Source organism: Aedes aegypti, chromosome 2 (genome assembly GCF_002204515.2).
Source record: "Aedes aegypti strain LVP_AGWG chromosome 2, AaegL5.0 Primary Assembly, whole genome shotgun sequence".
Taxonomy (NCBI): Eukaryota; Metazoa; Arthropoda; class Insecta; order Diptera; family Culicidae; genus Aedes; species Aedes aegypti.
In genome coordinates, this window is record NC_035108.1 from 369000230 (window position 1) to 369020463 (window position 20234).

General features: G+C 41.4%; 1 protein-coding gene across 1 annotated transcript; it reads right to left on the reverse strand.

The window, feature by feature from the left end:
* Positions 1–5633: 5633 nt before the first annotated feature.
* On the reverse strand, positions 5634–19959 carry LOC5575158 (class E basic helix-loop-helix protein 23). The gene is made up of 7 exons (XM_021846606.1): positions 19618–19959; positions 11484–11629; positions 11137–11332; positions 10811–11015; positions 6510–6726; positions 6192–6455; positions 5634–6132 (listed from the first exon to the last, which is right to left on the reverse strand). Exons 5-7 carry the CDS (start codon positions 6722–6724, stop codon positions 5892–5894), a joined length of 720 nt encoding a protein of 239 aa, XP_021702298.1. The 5' UTR covers positions 6725–6726; positions 10811–11015; positions 11137–11332; positions 11484–11629; positions 19618–19959; the 3' UTR covers positions 5634–5891.
* Positions 19960–20234: the final 275 nt, after the last annotated feature.

The following is a 20234-nucleotide window of genomic DNA, read 5'->3' on the forward strand; positions in this document are numbered from 1 at the left end:
CTTTGCGAAGGCAGTCCGATTCATTTTTGCGAGCTCGGAGTGTTTTTTTGCTGGCTTCGTTCGTTTGCCCAGTGCTTTGCGAAGGCAGTCCGATTCATTTTCGCGCGCTCGGAGTGTTTTTTCGCTGGCTTCGTTCGCTTGCCCAGTGCTTTGCGAAGGCAGTCCGATTCATTTTCGCGCGCTCGGAGTGTTTTTTCGCTGGCTTCGTTCGTTTGCCCAGTGCTTTGCGAAGGCAGTCCGATTCATTTTTGCGAGCTCGGAGTGTTTTTTTGCTGGCTTCGTTCGTTTGCCCAGTGCTTTGCGAAGGCAGCCCGATTCATTTTCGCGCGCTCGGAGTGATTTTTCGCTGGCTTCGTTCGCTTGCCCAGTGCTTTGCGAAGGCAGTCCGATTCATTTTCGCGCGCTCGGAGTGTTTTTTCGCTGGCTTCGTTCGTTTGTCCAGTGCTTTGCGAAGGCAGTCCGATTCATTTTTGCGCGCTCGGAGTGTTTTTTTGCTGGCTTCGTTCGTTTGCCCAGTGCTTTGCGAAGGCAGCCCGATTCATTTTCGCGCGCTCGGAGTGATTTTTCGCTGGCTTCGTTCGTTTGTCCAGTGCTTTGCGAAGGCAGTCCGATTCATTTTCGCGAGCTCGGAGTGTTTTTTCGCTGGCTTCGTTCGTTTGCCCAGTGCTTTGCGAAGGCAGTCCGATTCATTTTTGCGAGCTCGGAGTGTTTTTTTGCTGGCTTCGTTCGTTTGCCCAGTGCTTTGCGAAGGCAGTCCGATTCATTTTCGCGCGCTCGGAGTGTTTTTTCGCTGGCTTCGTTCGCTTGCCCAGTGCTTTGCGAAGGCAGTCCGATTCATTTTCGCGCGCTCGGAGTGTTTTTTCGCTGGCTTCGTTCGTTTGCCCAGTGCTTTGCGAAGGCAGTCCGATTCATTTTTGCGAGCTCGGAGTGTTTTTTTGCTGGCTTCGTTCGTTTGCCCAGTGCTTTGCGAAGGCAGCCCGATTCATTTTCGCGCGCTCGGAGTGATTTTTCGCTGGCTTCGTTCGTTTGTCCAGTGCTTTGCGAAGGCAGTCCGATTCATTTTCGCGCGCTCGGAGTGTTTTTTCGCTGGCTTCGTTCGTTTGCCCAGTGCTTTGCGAAGGCAGCCCGATTCATTTTCGCGCGCTCGGAGTGATTTTTCGCTGGCTTCGTTCGTTTGTCCAGTGCTTTGCGAAGGCAGTCCGATTCATTTTCGCGAGCTCGGAGTGTTTTTTCGCTGGCTTCGTTCGTTTGCCCAGTGCTTTGCGAAGGCAGTCCGATTCATTTTTGCGAGCTCGGAGTGTTTTTTTGCTGGCTTCGTTCGTTTGCCCAGTGCTTTGCGAAGGCAGTCCGATTCATTTTCGCGCGCTCGGAGTGTTTTTTTCGCTGGCTTCGTTCGCTTGCCCAGTGCTTTGCGAAGGCAGTCCGATTCATTTTCGCGCGCTCGGAGTGTTTTTTCGCTGGCTTCGTTCGTTTGCCCAGTGCTTTGCGAAGGCAGTCCGATTCATTTTTGCGAGCTCGGAGTGTTTTTTTGCTGGCTTCGTTCGTTTGCCCAGTGCTTTGCGAAGGCAGCCCGATTCATTTTCGCGCGCTCGGAGTGATTTTTCGCTGGCTTCGTTCGCTTGCCCAGTGCTTTGCGAAGGCAGTCCGATTCATTTTCGCGCGCTCGGAGTGTTTTTTCGCTGGCTTCGTTCGCTTGCCCAGTGCTTTGCGAAGACCCAAGCAGTCCGATTCATTTTCGCGCGTTCGGAGTGTTTTTTCGCTGGCTTCGTTCGTTTGTCCAGTGCTTTGCGAAGGCAGTCCGATTCATTTTCGCGAGCTCGGAGTGTTTTTTCGCTGGCTTCGTTCGTTTGCCCAGTGCTTTGCGAAGGCAGCCCGATTCATTTTCGCGCGCTCGGAGTGATTTTTCGCTGGCTTCGTTCGTTTGTCCAGTGCTTTGCGAAGGCAGTCCGATTCATTTTTGCGAGCTCGGAGTGTTTTTTTGCTGGCTTCGTTCGTTTGCCCAGTGCTTTGCGAAGGCAGTCCGATTCATTTTCGCGCGCTCGGAGTGTTTTTTCGCTGGCTTCGTTCGCTTGCCCAGTGCTTTGCGAAGACCCAAGCAGTCCGATTCATTTTCGCGCGTTCGGAGTGTTTTTTCGCTGGCTTCGTTCGTTTGTCCAGTGCTTTGCGAAGGCAGTCCGATTCATTTTCGCGAGCTCGGAGTGTTTTTTCGCTGGCTTCGTTCGTTTGCCCAGTGCTTTGCGAAGGCAGCCCGATTCATTTTCGCGCGCTCGGAGTGATTTTTCGCTGGCTTCGTTCGTTTGTCCAGTGCTTTGCGAAGGCAGTCCGATTCATTTTTGCGAGCTCGGAGTGTTTTTTTGCTGGCTTCGTTCGTTTGCCCAGTGCTTTGCGAAGGCAGTCCGATTCATTTTCGCGCGCTCGGAGTGTTTTTTCGCTGGCTTCGTTCGCTTGCCCAGTGCTTTGCGAAGGCAGTCCGATTCATTTTCGCGCGCTCGGAGTGTTTTTTCGCTGGCTTCGTTCGCTTGCCCAGTGCTTTGCGAAGGCAGTCCGATTCATTTTCGCGCGCTCGGAGTGTTTTTTCGCTGGCTTCGTTCGCTTGCCCAGTGCTTTGCGAAGGCAGCCCGATTCATTTTCGCGCGTTCGGAGTGTTTTTTCGCTGGCTTCGTTCGTTTGTCCAGTGCTTTGCGAAGGCAGTCCGATTCATTTTCGCGAGCTCGGAGTGTTTTTTCGCTGGCTTCGTTCGTTTGCCCAGTGCTTTGCGAAGGCAGCCCGATTCATTTTCGCGCGCTCGGAGTGATTTTTCGCTGGCTTCGTTCGTTTGCCCAGTGCTTTGCGAAGGCAGTCCGATTCATTTTCGCGCGCTCGGAGTGTTTTTTCGCTGGCTTCGTTCGTTTGCCCAGTGCTTTGCGAAGGCAGTCCGATTCATTTTCGCGCGCTCGGAGTGTTTTTTCGCTGGCTTCGTTCGTTTGTCCAGTGCTTTGCGAAGGCAGTCCGATTCATTTTCGCGAGCTCGGAGTGTTTTTTCGCTGGCTTCGTTCGTTTGCCCAGTGCTTTGCGAAGGCAGCCCGATTCATTTTCGCGCGCTCGGAGTGATTTTTCGCTGGCTTCGTTCGTTTGCCCAGTGCTTTGCGAAGGCAGTCCGATTCATTTTCGCGCGCTCGGAGTGTTTTTTCGCTGGCTTCGTTCGTTTGCCCAGTGCTTTGCGAAGGCAGTCCGATTCATTTTCGCGCGCTCGGAGTGTTTTTTCGCTGGCTTCGTTCGCTTGCCCAGTGCTTTGCGAAGGCAGTCCGATTCATTTTCGCGCGCTCGGAGTGTTTTTTCGCTGGCTTCGTTCGTTTGCCCAGTGCTTTGCGAAGGCAGTCCGATTCATTTTCGCGCGCTCGGAGTGATTTTTCGCTGGCTTCGTTCGTTTGCCCAGTGCTTTGCGAAGGCAGTCCGATTCATTTTCGCGCGCTCGGAGTGTTTTTTCGCTGGCTTCGTTCGCTTGCCCAGTGCTTTGCGAAGGCAGTCCGATTCATTTTCGCGCGCTCGGAGTGTTTTTTCGCTGGCTTCGTTCGCTTGCCCAGTGCTTTGCGAAGACCCAAGCAGTCCGATTCATTTTCGCGCGTTCGGAGTGTTTTTTTCATTGGCTTCGTTCGTTTGCCCAGTGCCTTCCTTTTTTTTCAGACAGCACTTTATTTGCGCGCCATTGGAGTTATTTTAAATTCCTGCTTACACGTGTTGACGCTGCGATTGTAAATGTTCAGTCGAGGATGGATTACCAATTGGTGGGCTCGTTTCATGCTTTGTATCATAACATGTATTTTTTATGAACTTGTTGAACAAACTATGAATAGTTCGTCCCTTTAAGTGTTGACATAAGCGCTTATTCATGTTTTATAAAATTTTGAGATTCAAACCTTTAAATAGTTCGATGTTTAAGATGTCGACGCATTGATAGATAACTTTTTAAACAGAGGTTACATGAATCGGATCACTTACCAAGGTGAATCCTGATCATGTAGCTTTGAAGCCCTCCCACTAACAAAACTCCTTCCCGTGGCAACCATGAAGATGCAGAGGTATACTCGGTCTTTAGTAACAATGGATGTCACACTAACATTCCTTCCCTTCGCCGATGACCGTAAGGACGTGGCCGGCGCCGTTATTGACATTACTAACTTCAGAGTCCTTGAAAATGTACATTGAAGATGGTATGCTACTCCCAAGCTACATCTGTTGGTTCCCTGTACAATTTCGATGATTCTTGTCAATCACGGAGTAGCAACTACGAATTGTACGGTCATCAATGCTCATGCTCATTTCTTACAAGAAAAAACGTAAGTTCGAAATTTTTCGTGAATATATCACGAACGGTTGCCTGCTGTCGTTAAACAATACGTAAACCATACGTGGTACACCACGACCATTCGGACCGTTTTCACTATATTCTCTATGATGTCCACCGATCAAAAATGCATAGGAAAAATCATTTTGGAGGCCATTTTAAATTTGGCCGCCATCTTGAATTTTGAAAGAAAAATTGTTTTTTCACCATTAGCGCACCGCTAGATTTTGATTCTGAGATCACCATCAGAAAGCTGAGGAAAAATTGCGTAAGTAAGGCTACAAAAACTAGGTGAGCAATGGTATTTACCCTATGAAATGAACGATTTTCTAAATCATGTTCTGCGATTTTGACGTATATGGCGAGTGCAATCAAAGCAAACATTATTTTTTGTACAACAAAGAAACAAGTTTTCAATCGTTGGTGTTTTATTCGAGTCGAGTGAAGAATAGGGCCATCTTGGATTTTGACGCCATCTTGGTTTTAAGCAGTAGAATGAATGTTCACCTTGATAGCACTCAGCATGTCGAATTTAGAGGCTACCAATAATAACAAGGTAACGTATACTCTTCTTCTTATTATTCTTAATTTTTCTGACTTTACGTCTGTATCGAAACCGAGCCTAATACTAAGCTTTATTAGTTATAAGGCGGCGTCCATTTATTACGTAACGCTAAAATTGGAAATTTTCGACCCCCTCCCCCCCCTCCGTAACGCTTTTTATATGAAAATTTTTTAATTTTTGTATGAGTCGTAACGCTCGAGCCTACTCCCCGCCTCCCCCTAGAGCGTTACGTAATTTGTGGATGCCGCCTAATTACAGGTTATTAAATAGGAATTTCTTTTATAATGCGATTTTTAACAACAAAATAATTCTTCGACATATCTTTGAAGTCAGTAATAATGAATAAATAAATTCAATGAATGAAAACCGACCAAAAACATTGATTGAAATAAACATACAATTTTTTTAGCATAAGCATTAGCGACCTTCCTTAGCCGAGGGGGAGTCCGCGGCTATAAAGCAAAGCCATGCTGAAGGTGTCTGGGTTGGATTCCCGCTCGGTCCAGAATCTTTTCGTAATGGAAATTTCGTTGACTTCCCTGGGCATAGAGTATCATCGTATCTGCCACATGATATACGAATGCGAAAATGGTAACTTCGGCAAATAAAGCTCTCAGTTAATAACTGCGGAAGTGCTCATAAGAACACTAAGCTGAGAAGCAGGTTTTGTCCCTGTGAATCACAAACGCAGTAATGAGATTTTCTTATTGAATACAGAAACTGAATCAACCAATAAGACACAAAAACACGCTAAAACTAGACTACGCTTTATTGAATGCGCAAAATATGAAATATACATTCGTAACTTGACTACCGTAGTTTCAGTATTACAAAAACTTGACTAGCATCGAAACTTATTGCTACGTTGTGGCATTCTAGAGGTTAGTTCGTTTATCCGTTAAATAATCCACATGTTTTGCTGTTGACTGACTAGAATAGTTTAAGGAGTTGGTTAAATAAATAGTTTTGGTTTGGCATATAGGAGATCGTTTGAAATTAAGTTCATGGGTTCGAATTTGGCGGTGGAGCTCCTTGCTGTTGGTGAGATTGCTGCGCTGCTTGTTGTTGCTGTTGCTGTTGTTGATGCTGTTGTTGCAACTGTTGAAGCTGCTGTTGAGCTTGTTGCTGAAGCTCCTGTTGAGGAGTTTGCAGCAGCTGCTGAAGCTTCAGCGCTGAGGGCATTGTTCGTAAGTCTACAGTGGGAGCACCAGCTCCGGCAGCACTCTGAATGTAGGCCAGCAATCTGCAATAGATTTAATGGAAGAAATTCAGAGTTAACGTGGAAAGAGTTTGATGACTTACCTTCGTAGCTCATCCAAAGCATTTGCTTGCATGAGAATGTAGTTCTTCGCCAACAGCAGCGTGGCAATTTTCGAAAGCTTCCGCACGGAGGGCGAATGCGCATAGGGAATTACGCTGCGCAGTTCATCGAGGGCGTCGTTCAAATCGTGCATCCGACGTCGCTCCCGGGCGTTGATGTTCAATCGTACGGATTTTCCCTGACGGTTCTTCTGCTTGCCACCTGCTCCAGACGGAGGCTGATGATGGGGCGCTGCACTGAAATGGCTTTTATAGAGTTTAGATTAGTTGTCGTACAAACCGTGTGCACACGTGGACTACCTTTCGGCACTACCCGATGGACGGTTTTCGTCGGTAAGCGATGCTGAGGCACTCGCATGTGGTTGAGCATAGAATCCACCGAGGCCGACCGTTCCCAAAGGTGTACGCCTTCCGGGGACACTTTGCGGTGGACTTGGAGTGGGTTCTGGGTGGTGACCATGAACCGAACCAGTCGGGGGTCCCAAATGAAAACCAAAAGGGTTGTGGGGATCCATTGCTGTAGAAATTAAGAACATAATTCGTATTATAGTTTTTTGTATTTCGAGTAGATATTTGAACGTCGTGGCGCCCAAAGACACCATTTTTGTAATGTATACTTTACTTCTATTTTTTTACTTATTCTATTTTTATCTTTGTTATATTAGTTATTATATTAGTTCATATATAATGTTCAATCAGTTCAGTGGAACCTTCCTTAGCCGAGTGGTTAGAGTCCGCGACTACAAAGCAAAGCCATGCTGAAGGTGTCTGTGTTCGATTTCTAATCGGTCCAGGATCTTTTCGTAACAGAAATTTCCTTGACTTCCCTGGGCATAGAGTATCATCGTACCTGCCACACGATATACGAATTCGAAAATGGCAACTTTGGTAATGAAAGCTCTCAGGTTATAACTATGGAAGTGCTTATAAGAACACTATGCTGAGAAGCACTGCCGTTATACGCATAATTGGTCGGCGTTAAGTCAGAGTGGACCAAGTGACATTTTTGATAATTTGAGAAAAATGGGTTTAAAGTCTAACGCTCTGTAATTTTTGAACTCGTTTAAATTTTGGTTCAATATTTCTACACGTCTCTATGTTACTTTCAAACAATATAACGTGAAGTGATAATCATGAAAAATCATAATCAAAATCTCTAAAAGAACGATTTTTTGATGGACTATGTGTACTTGGTCCACTCTGACTGAACTAAAGACCACCGTTAAGTGAGTTGGTTCACTCTGACTGAACAATTTCTAATAAAATAACAATCATTTAATGCTTGTATGGTCAAATTGGGTGCATATCTCTAAGATAAACAGATTATCGAGACCCTTCGACACGAGTATCATGAATTCTTAAATAATCCATATAGTAAATACCAAAATCAGTGACATTATGATAGCTTGAAAATGAAGGTTTTCCAGGGTCAGGGCATTGAAGACCAGAAATATTCAAATATGCGTTCAGTCAGAGTGGACCAAGTGAAAATATTGAGTACCGACCAAAATATGCTGGCCCAATAAGCGGGTCCTAAGACATGCCATACATACACCATAGGACTACCGTAAACTTCTATCGGACTCTGAAATTGACTCAAAAAATGCAGTAATCTATCATTTTATTGCTTTTCAACACTTGGTCCGCTCTGTCTGCACAGAATTTGTTGCAATTTCTGACCACCCATCCAAATATGGTAAATGGTCAAAAATCAAATTCAAATGCATCGAATTAAGCAATATTTATAAATTTCTATCGATGGATGAGTAGAAGAATGATTCGATGTTGAAAAATCAGACAAATCTCCTGAAATGTTTTTCATTTCTTCACATTCCTTAGCGCGCTGATCATTTTCGCTGTTATGGTAATAAGCACTTGGTCCATTCTGACTGCACACTTTTATTGATTTTTGTTGATCATCCAAAGTAAATTTATTACATATCTCTCGCAGTTTACAGCATTCTTCAAATCTGATCAAAGTGTAACGGAGGTAAGTTAATTTCGCATCTAATGAGAGAATAATCCAATTTTTCAAAGTTTTGTACTTGGTCCCCTCTGACTTAACGCCGACCAATTGTCCCATGTTACTTTTTGTGCATTTTGACTTTTTGTCATCAAACAGTTTATTTTTACGTATAGTTTTAGAAAACACTTATCAAAAATTAACTTTGTTCGGAAAATCAATTAAAAGCAAGCCAAGTCAATTTGTCCCATTGTTGAATTTCCACGCATCTCACTACTGTATTTCTACGCATAACTGTCACACTATACAATTCGCTGAGCTAATCTTGAACAAAATATTCAGTTGTGAGTTTTGAATTAGCTGGTGTTTGTGAAAATCGTTTTGAACATCTTCTTACGTTGACTTTACATCCCATGTGGAACACAACCCGTTTTATGTGTTTGTATTATCGGGATACATTCTTCATTCATGCGAGTCTGACGTCAAATTTGATTGAAATTTTCAATTTAATAATATCATTTCCAATCGGGTTTTCAAAGAACTTCAGTTGAATTTTCAGGGTCAATCACATTTTTTTTCCATTTTGTTTGAATCGCCGTCATCGATTAGAAATTCACCGTAATTTTGGATTCATCACGAGGAATACTGAAATAATCCCACTTGAAGAATCAGTGATACTTTAATTTCAAGTCCATGGCTTGCGACAAATCAACTTCATAATTTAACAAACCAAGTCCAAATAAAAATAGTTCGACCATTTTTGGATAACTTGGCCATATGCTGGGTTACCGAATACCGGCCATATGCTTGGGTCTGAATACCGGTTCACTGGTGGATTATATTGGTGAATCTGAAACCTGGCTTGCGACATATCAATTTTCATGAATTTGCAAATTAGGTCTACAGGTGGTTCAAATGCATTTGAATGACTTGACCACATGTCGGATTGTTCTGAATTCCCGGTTTCCTGGAGGAAATGGCCTCTAAACTGTCAGCTATGAAACCTAGCTGGCAACATCAAACTTCATAAATTCACAAATCAAGGCTAAAGAAGGGTAATTCAAAGGTTCCTGGATGACTTGATAACATGCCAGGTTGTTTTGGATACCCTGTTCCCCAGAGGAAGTAGCCATTATATTGGCGGTCTTGAGACCTATCTAGCGACATATCAAACTTGTTGAAGTCAAGACGAAGTCAAAGTCAAGTCAAAAGAAGTATAGGATGACCTGGCCACATACTGGGTTATTCCGCATAGTTGGCTCTTCGGTGCAAGTTGCAGCTGGAAGAGTCGATTTAGGAATTTATTACATCTTATAAACTCTCAAACTTACTCATCCACTCTTTCTTTCACTAACTCATACATTTTGTCACTATCACTCATACAGAAAACTTTGCTTTCCATCCCAAATTTGGAAACTATAAAATCGTTTTTTTTTCACTTCTCCACACGTGGCTCCGTATGGCACATGTCACTTGAGCCTTCATTAGGTGCCTTAACATAGTCTTGAGGATATACGTCCTCTATATTCGGTACAATCTATACGTAAGAACGGTCATCCACAGCAGTATGTTTAGCACATAATTGGTCACTACTCTCAGTGGGACTGTTATACGTAGAAATTCACCAAAAACCCCGTATTTCTAGGCATAACAGTCCCACTTTGAATTTCGTAGCTAAATTTACTTTATTCCCATAATACAAACTCTCGACTCTAATAAACACGCTATTCTTTATACTATTGTGAAGATTTCAATTCAATTTACCACACACCTGGTCAATACGAGGCCTAAATGTGTTAAAATTTTTAAACGCGTTTTTCTCGATTGCATATTTTGGAACATAGGACAATTATGCGTATAACGGCAGAGCATCACTTGATATGTGTAAAAAATCTCTTATTTTTAAATTTAATTAACTCATTACGCGTGGTAAAAATGGATGAATTATGTGTGAAATTATGCAAAAAATAAACACGTGCTCGGCTGGGATAATTTCATCCATCTTTACTACGCGTTATGAGAAGGGACAATGGAAATTTAGGAAATTCCACGAGATTCGTTTATTTTGGAGAATTTATATGAAATTCCTGTTAAATTCCAGTTTTGTGTTTATGAATTCGGTTTTCTAATTGCGAAGTCGAGGTTCTACCAACAATTTTCTTATAGTTTGGTTTTAAGTTGGGTGCAGTAATAAATACGTCATTTCAATTTATAATACAATAACTGTAATGAAAAACTTATTAATTAACAGATTGAAGAGATAATTTCACTGAAAACATGCATTCTTGTGTACTATATCAGAGTCTTTCGTACTGTTCAACTGTTACCACCATTCACCACAGATGGCAGCACATTATTAAAAAAAACTTTCAAATTTGGCCGCCAGGGCTTTGATATCCTGGCGCAAGGACTCTTTCCTCTCACACAGCTTCCAGTGTCGAATATGATGCTATCAACATCTCCATAGATAACCGAGAGAGACGATACGAGAGGGGGAACAATCAGATGGTTCACCGAAATTGAATGGAAGATTCGTCCTTACTGCACAGATCTACATGACACTTCACACAAACATGTGAGGCGAGCAAACTTACACACGCAGGTGATGCAAAGGAACCGGTTGTACGGGCGAACTTACCTTTCAGCGTTCGTTTGATTAAATCCCACTCGTCGTCGACTCGGTGATTGGCTTTTCTACGGGTTGCTCCTGGCGAAGTGGAGCTTCAGTGCGACCAACAGATAAAGTGCGATGAAGAGAGAATTTCCATGGAAATCAATTTTCCAACTTCGTCTCCCTCGTTTGTCTCCTCGTTCTTCCTTTGGGGTGGTGGTAGCAACTTTATCTGTTTCGAGAAGCAGAGAAGGGAAACTGTTAGAATCTCTCAATGTTTCACCGACCGCAAAGCACTCGAAAACTTCCGGAATAACCGCAAAACAAACCCACCAAGGAATTTTGTACTTTACCTCCAGAATTGGCTAAATTTCCCTTGACGACAGCGTCGACGTTGAAGCACTTTGTCCTGCCTGCCAGGTCGCCAAGTCGTTTTCGCGTCCCACTTCTTGTGGCCGAAAACAACAACCGCTGTCGACTGCCGACGATTGCGATTCTGCGGTTTGCTCTCGAGCTCCGGTGTATGAACAGAATTGTCGTTGTTCTCGCCTTTGGGACCGTTCAAATATTACGTAACGCAACAGGGGGAGGGAGGGGGTCTAACACAGTGTTACGGTCCATACAAAAATTCAAAATTGTTCATACAAAAGCTGTTACGTGGGGGTGGGAGGGGGTCTAAAATTGACAAATTTTGCGTTACGTAATATTTGAATGAACCCTTTGTCGTAATTTCGGTCCGATTCCCGATGATGGCGCTGTTGGCAGTCTCTTATTGCCCAGGATTTTGTGAACGGTTTGCGTTTTACTTTTCTCTCGAGAATAGTATTGACGAGTATTGGTGTGTTTCTGAATGAAAAACATAGTATTACCTTCAACACATCCTGTTTACAACTCAATCTATTATAGCTTCAAAAATACATATTTATTCAGTTCAAAGTGACTAGATATCCCTAATTTCAACCAATTCTCCTGCGCTGTAAAGTGTCCCGCGAAATGTTCCGAATTTCACTCAAATTATAAAAGTGTCCCGTATTTCTAAAGCAGTTATAATTGGCTTGTTTAGGGGTATCCAGTGTCTAGTATTACGTATTCTGATTCTACGTTACAAATTGAGTCAGAATCCAAAGTTTCATAATTGTACGTGCCCTGGAACTATTTTTAAAACATGTTTGAAGTTAGTATTAGTTTGAATCACCCATCGGTAAATTTTACTAAGGGACGAGCTGTCATTATGTAAATTGAAATGTCATTGAGTCTACAAATTGAAATCTTCATTAATCATTTATAATGTCCAAATTAAGATATTGAAGTGCAATAACATTGTGTTATACTTAGAAAAATGCGCTTATTCGATCAAGCTACAAAAACCTGTAACTTTTTCATCGCTAAACAACTCAATTAATCTATTTTTCATACCAAATAGGGTGCAGAACCACTTGGTCTCTGCAGAACACTCTTGATTCACTTTGGCATGGGGGGTTTTTCTTGGTCGAATTGTCTGAAACTTTGCAATTAAAAGCGCATCAATACGACGCATATTGTGGCCAAATATGAGCTCTGTAAAACCCCACTGCCGAAGTGAATCAAAAATGCTAAGGATAGGAACCGGCTCGCTATGTATACTTAGCATGCGTTTGTTATACCAGGTATTTGCACATCGTTTAGATTGAAAAAAGGTTCAAACGTCATTTAGCTCATGGAACGGAGTAAAGTGAAATAGAACGCTGTGGAATGGAACGCAGAATCAAAACAAAACAGTGAAAGAGGAAACCAGAAACACGTTTCTAGGGTGACTAGATGTTCAAATAAAAAATGAACCCCAATGGTTTGCATGAGGTACCGTTCAAATTAGTGGGGGTGCACTGTAAATGTAAATTGAAATTAATTAAACCTTAAATCCTACGGCTGCAAAAGAATTGAGAATAGAGCTGACAAATTTCTATTACACTGCGGGACATTTGTTTGTCTTAAGCACCTAGCGGTAATTAGGGTTTTATCTTAACTTAATCGTTAAATTTTGACCAAATTACATCTTGAGATGAAGATTAATCGAGTTATTAATCAAGTTGTCAAGAGCACAAATCTAGAGAACCGGGCATCCGTTCAAGCTGAAAACTTGATCATATTTTCAGCTTGTTCAGATGTCTGCTTCTCTAGAATTGTGCTCTTGAAAATTTCGGCATCAATTCATCTTCACCTTAAATGAAAGTTTTAGTCCTATTTTGCATGCTTGGTGGATTAAATCACACTTTAAATTTTATGTGATTATCAATCAAACCAGCTAATAACTGTGTGGAAGTGCTCTTGGAACACTACGCTGAGTAGCCGGTTCTGTCCCAGTGGGGACTGTAATGCCAAGAAGAAGAAGAAGAACTGATTCTGTAAATATCTGTATAGGGACTCGTTACAGTCTTGCTCTAGATCCTATTACACAGTGGAACAAAAATAATCTGGTCTCAGAAAATCTCCACACGTCATAATTTTGTGACGTTATAATTAAATGACATTCAAACTGACTTTTTTTTGGTAATGAAATCCATTGAATTAACAAAGACAGATGATTTTTTATCATATTAGTGGACACAATCGACAAAAATTTGGAACATCGTTTTTTTTTTTTGGTTTGATCAAAAAGTATTGAATCACATAAACCGAATGCGACTTGTTCAGAGCTTTTGTTTTTGAAGTATCGTGAACCATAATCATTAACACAAATGGCCATCACAAGTAGTGTATAGTTGAGTAAGTGACGTTAAGGAAAATATTAGAATTTCAAACATTTTGAAGAATCATATTTTGTGCTTTTGATTCGTAGTCATTGTCTCTGCGATTTCTATCAACTTGTAAAATTTTATCCCGCTTTGGAGTAAAATACATCTGGTCACTTTAAACTATAGTTGTCCATTGCATTTGTGGACATAGCACCTCTGACCGATGAAACAAATCAAAACCAAATGCTTTGGCATAAAGAAATTTCCAAAAATTTACAAAAAATGGCCAATAGAGAATTATTGGAGTCCTGCAAACACATAGGCCAGGAATATCTAACAGAAGGTTGTCAAAATAGTGGTTTTATCGATGCTTAATCTGGCTGAAAAGTTGCGCGTTTACTGCTACGGCAATATAGGCTTCCCAAATATAAAACTATCATTCTCGAATAAACTTTTCGTTATGGCTAAGTTAGAAAAAATAAAAATAATATCAGGTATTGGGATCAATCGACAAGTCAGAATTCATGTTTTTTTTATCTATAGATAAAACGACACTTAATCGCTGATGACTAATAGCTTTTGACAGAAGCGGCAGAAACTTCGGGACCAATTCAAATTGGGCTTCAGGAAAACCTCCAGAGAATCCTTCAAAAATTCTTCTCGAAATATCTCCAGAGGCTATCCTATAGATTTTTCCAGGAATTCTTTCGAAGATTTAGACATTTCACCAGAATATCCTCCAAGATAATCTCTACCGTAATCTCTACAGAAATACCACTACTGCTCTTGCCAGAGATACCTCTAGGAAGAATTTTTGTTCGCCATGAGACATTTTAGACAGGCTCTGATAGGGCTCCAGGAATACCTTCAGTTCATCAGGGATTCGGCAAGCAAATCCTCATTTTTTTGTAAGAAAATATATGCAGAATTCCTTTTAGAGATTTCACAAAGGAGTTCCTGCAGGAGTGTCTCCAATGATTCCTTCATAGATTCCTCCAATAAAATCTGTACTGTGATTCTTCCCGGAATCTCTCCAAAGATTCCTCCAGGAACTGTTTCAGACAGTCTTCCAGTTTTCCAGAGTATTTTTCAAGGATTCGTCCTGGAAAACCTTTGCAAGGATTCTTGCGGAGCTAACTTCAAGGCTTTCTCCAGGAATGCCTTTAAAAGTTCTCCACAAAGATTACTCAAGATGTTTCTCTAGAGTTTTCTCCAGAATTTCCTCCGAGGATTTCTCCGTGGATACATACAAAGATATCCCCAAGTAGTCCTTTCGTGTTTCGTCCAGGAACCATTCTGGAGATTTCTTTCGGGATTCATCCACGGGTCGCTCCAGGGATTCTACCAGGAAATTCTACATGTGTTTTACAATTCACGAATTCCTCAAGAGATTTCTCAAGAATTCCCTCCAGGAGTTCTCCCAGAATTACCACCAGGAAAATCGCTGCATGGCTTACTCCAAGGGTTTCTACAGATAACCCTCTAGAGATTCCCTAGAAATTTCTCCAGGAATTCGTTCTGGACCTCAAAAATCCTCCAGGGATTCATCCAAGATTTCCCCTTGTAATTTTTACAGAGATTCTTCCAATAACTCTTGCAGGAATTTTATCAGAAATTATCCTAAGAATTAAGATTACTTTAGGACAATTTCTACATAAATTCCTTTTGGAAAATCTTTTCATGCATTCTTTCAGAGATTTCTCTTGGGATCGTTCCAGGTGTTTCTCCAGAAAAATCTCTACAGGGGTTTTTCCAGTGATTTATCTAGGAATTCAACCATTGAAGTTGCCTCCAGGAGTCCTTCAGTAATTAATTTAGATAATCATTCAAAGATTCATACAGGAGTTTCTCAACAGACTCATCCAGGGAATTTTGTAGAACAATCCATACATGGATTTTTGCATCCCTTTTTCAGGAATCTTGCATGGTTTCCTCAAGACATTGTTCCTGGGATGAGCTGGTAGCGAATCGACTGTATATTTTAAAGATATATGCTTTTCATCGACGCAGTCTTTATTATAAAAAAGCCTTTGAAAAAAAAGACTGTAGCCGACAGGATTTCTTATTCTTTTTTCAGGGATTACAATCCCTGGAGAATTTTATCGATGAATCTTTGTAGGAATTTCTAGAGGAATTCGTTGATTAATTCCCGGAGGATTTTTTGGAGGCCAAGAACATCTCACTGGGGAAATTTCAAGAGGAATCCTAGGCGGATTACTAGAAAAAATCCTTACAATAATTCTTTTAGCGATTTCCCGGGGAGAACTCCAGAAGGAAACTCTTGAGGAATCTTTATAGGAATCCGTGAAGTTATTTCTTGTAGAATCCTTAGATGAATTTCTGGTGGAATCTCCGGAATAATTCCTTACAGATTCCTGGAGCGTACTCCGAAGGGAATCTCAGGAATGATTCCCAGAAGAATCTCGAAAGGATTTTTTTGTATAAATCTGAAGTAATGCTTGAAGAAATTATCGTAGTGTAACCTGCCTTCCAGTCATCTCTGCAAAAATACCTACAGAAATTTGTCTGGAGGATTCCTCAGAGGAGCCGCTGGAAGAATTTACGTAGGAATATCAGTAGAAACCGCATAAGTAATCTTTGGTTCAATCTCTAGAGGAGTCCTTAAAATAGTTTCTACAATAATTCAAGTAAAAATTCCCTGAGGAATTCTTAGAAAAAATTCCGGAGAAATGCCAATCAAAATTTCACTGGAGGAATCTATGGAGGATATTCCGGCAGAAACTCCTGGCAAAATCAGTAGAGAAATCCCTGTACAAATACCCCTGCAAAGAATTCTGGAATAATCCTTAGAGGAATCCCAGGGGGAACTCCTGGAAAAAATCCTGAACTAATTGTTCCAGGTATTTTTGGAGCCTTATCGGAACCAGTCTAGAAAATTTGGTAGCGAAGAAAAGTTCTTTCTTGAGGAATCTCTGGTATCCAGAGATTTTCCTTCGAGGAGTCTCTGGAAGATTTTCTAGGGAAATCTCTGAAAGAATACCTGAACATATCACTTTAAAAATCTTTGAATGAATCTCCGGATTAATTCCGTAATATTCCTGGAAAAATACCAGAAGAAGATCCTGGAGTAATGATTGGACAAATTCCTGGAAGAATCCCAGAAAAAATTTTACTGGAGAAATCAATGAAGACATTCCTGCAAGAATTCCTTACGAAATCTCTAAAAGGATTCTTGTAGATACTTTTTTGCAAGAATCCTTGGAGGAATCCCTGAGAAACTCCTGGAGGAATTTCTGAAGGTTTTCTTGGAGCCCAATCAGAAACTGTCTAATGGCGAACAAAAGTGTTGGTCCTCTTGTGAATTGGAAGGAAAATCCAATAAATTTGAACCATCGTACCACACATGCCAATAAACTACTGAATATGATATGTAGCAGTTCCTTGTGAAACAGGTTCCAGGTGTCATCATGCCCATGTGCCCAGAATAGCCATACTCATAAAAGGGTTCTACTTGAGGGTTCCAAACCTTTCTTATAAAGCTAAGAGTACGAAAATAGGTTGAAAAATTGAAAGCGTTTCAAAGTCGTTGGTCATTTTTGACTGTTAATGCATAATGTGTAACTTTTTTTTGATTCATTAAGAAGGATAAGGAATCCCGAGATTAATTTTTGGGGGTATTCTTATCGGACTTCTCAGACGAGTCCTTCGAAAAACTCTTTGCCGTGTTTCTTCAGAAAAGGCAGAGCAGATGTTTATTCAAACACTCTTTCACGTAAATTTCTTGGTTGACAATCCCGGTTGCTATAAAAATGCTGTTTTTCAAGTCACAGGTACAGATGACTTGCTAAACTAGATACTTCTTTGCGAACTTTGATAGTTTCATACTTTGATAGTTGATGCTTTCCTCTTCCTTTTGCTGTATAAAACTCCTGCCCCGGAAGATGTTTGTAGTCGGCTTTGACGTAGACTTTGTCGTCCATTACCACGCAGTCAAACTTCGTCAGCATCGTCGTGTACAGCCTCCGAGATCGCGCATTGGCCGTCGTATTTTGCTTATCATTGCGATTTGGAGTCACTATCTTCTTGTAAGTCGACTGCCCGGCTAGTTTTTTTTTGCTGGGTGCACGGTTGTAGATGACATGTCCAGCTTATTTGCGGCATCTCGGGGAGAGAGAGGTTGAGGTTCCGCTTGAAACTATCAGCTACTCTATTTGTCGTCGCAGCGGCTTCCGGTTTTCGATTTTCCCCCGATGCTTTTCTTGTGGAAGTGCAGAGGACTCCTCGGCTTCTATAAAGCAAGTAACACGTCAACATTTCCCTCCCTTCCCTAAAGTGACCTGCATTCGGACGCAGTCGGTGCCGTTACTTACTTATTTGGCTTTACATCAATTATCTTGATAAAGCCTCGCCAACAATAATTCGCCAATTCACTCGGTTCATGGCCGCTTCTCTCCATCCTCAACTGTGACCCACACTCTCCAGGTCCTGGTGCACCTGGTCAATCCACCTAGCTCGCTGCGCCCCACGCCTTCTTGTTCCGACCGGATTCGTCGGTGCCGTTATTGTTTGTTATAATGATGAGAGCACCAGTATTTACACATTGATGATGCTACTGATCCTGAGTAGTGTCTGTTGGTTCCCTTTGTGAGTACAGCTGTTCTTGCAATAACGGAGTAGCAACTGCGGGCGGTCAATCATACTCATGCTCAACTTCGTAAATGAGTCTCGAAGTCATTTGTTTCTGTCATTTTTTTTTTTCATTTGGTTTCAAATGTTCAGATCAGAAATTCAATTCAGAAAAATACATGCCAGCAGAGGTATATTGGGAAGATTTAGGTTTTGATACGGTTTTAACAGAACTTGATTTCAGAAAGAGTTACTCATGAGCTTTTCAACAACTGGAAAGTTCATAACAAGTTAGAATTGAACTCATTTTCTACTTGAAAGTAAATATCATTCTCTAAACGAACTTTATGTAAACTTAACTTTGGTTAACTGCCTCAAAGTAATTAGTCATAAGATGCCCTACTATCCAAATTTCTGGATGCTTGTGGATTACAGTCAACTAAGAACTCCAACGAAAACAGACGTTCAAATTTTCAAGCTTCTTGGCATAAAGTCCTGTTATCAAAAGAGTTCTTGGAAGACCCTAGAACGCAGTTGGATTTAAAATTTGCTAGATTATTTTCTTTTAAATTTGATTGAAAATAAACCTCACACATAAATCTTCAAGAGATCTCTGGTTACGGGCCTTCCTTAGCCAAGTGGTTAGAGTCCGCGGTTACGAACCAAAGCCATGCTGAACGTATCTGGTTCCGATTCTCGGTCGGTCCATGATCTTTTCGTAACGGAAAATTTCCTTGACTTCCTTGGGCATAGAGTATCATCGTACCTGCTACACGATATACGAATGGCAACTTTGCCAAAGGAAGTTCTCAGTTAATAACTGCGAAAGTGCTCATTGCACATTAAGCTGAGAGGCAGGCTCTGTCCTAGTGAGGACGTAATGCCAAGAGAAAGATCTCTGGTTACGCTTGAAGGTTGTACTCAAATTAGTTCTTAGACTAGCATACATAATCGTTGAATTCTAAACTTATGATTTTGGAACCCTTTTTGGATGTAAACAGTTTTAATTGACATCTAAATAGGTGAGTGGTTACGCATTTGGATCTGAAGTTCTATAATAAAAAAGGACTTGGAGTTCATGGATAACCTTAGACAGGCATTGATCTGGAACTTTATCAAAAGTGTTTGATCCAGCGTCATTTTGAATTGCAAGGACGGGGCTTTGTCCTTGGAGATGCTTGATTTCTCTCATAAATCTAAAGATCTATACTCCAAAGAGTTCGTGAGTTACTGTCTACTAAGATTTTGATAAAAAAAATTTCATCTGTAGTAAATATAAACAGAGATGTGTTCCCGGCAATCCGTTTTGTGAGATAAATTCCAAAACTTGAATATGTAGTAAGGCTTGTTCAGAAAGCTCGTATCTCTCAAAGGTGGATCGATCAACAATCCCGTCAATTCATTCGTACTTTTAAGTTTAGGGTATTTAATATAAAAGCTCCAGGGAGAGGTCACACAAACGAACCGACACAAGCACATACACACATACACAAACCCACGGATGAAAACTCTCCAACAGTAATGAGGGTTGTTTACCTTTGTCTGAAGTTCTGTTTGGTTTCGCTGGAGTTCGAGTTCGCCGAATCGCGGTTTTCTCCTGCAGGATGTCTGCCTGGCTCTGGTTGAACAAGGCTCCCTTTCGGCGGCCTGGATCCGGTGGGCGGTGAAAGCTGAAATTAATTAGTTTGCTATTTGTTTTAATTAATTAATCTTCCTGATCAAATACACTCGACGGCGGGTTTGCGATTTCGCGTGGTGAACGCACACACTTGCCGGTCCTATGTACCACGTGTCCAACAGTCCCTGTGCCGCGAGAGGGACTTAATCACTGAGGCAACGGTAAATCCCCGGGACGATGCTGCTTCATGTAATATTTATAAAGAACGATAACAACCATCGCAGGAATAGGTCCTTCCCATGGAGGCATTGATGGATGTAAATGTTCTCTTTAATTTATAGAGATTTTACTGTTATCATTTTTCGGGTAAAGAAAAAAAAAGTACACGTTTAGTACTGTTCTTGATGATCTTCGATTTACAACAAATTTATCTAGTTTTTATTTGAATGCAATATCAGATTTTTGTGTGCATCTGAGCATGAATGTTTGATATTATTTATTTGAATCGACTTTAGTTTTCAATTTCTAATGTGGA

Coding starts and splice junctions, on each gene's coding strand:
- LOC5575158 (XM_021846606.1), bottom strand. CDS start 6,724: ATGGATCCCCACAACCCTTTTGGTTTTCATTTGGGACCCCCGACTGGT. Junction 6,456..6,509: donor CCATCGGGTAGTGCCGAAAG/GTAGTCCACGTG, acceptor ACTCTATAAAAG/CCATTTCAGTGCAGCGCCCC. Junction 6,133..6,191: donor GCTTTGGATGAGCTACGAAG/GTAAGTCATCAA, acceptor AATCTATTGCAG/ATTGCTGGCCTACATTCAGA.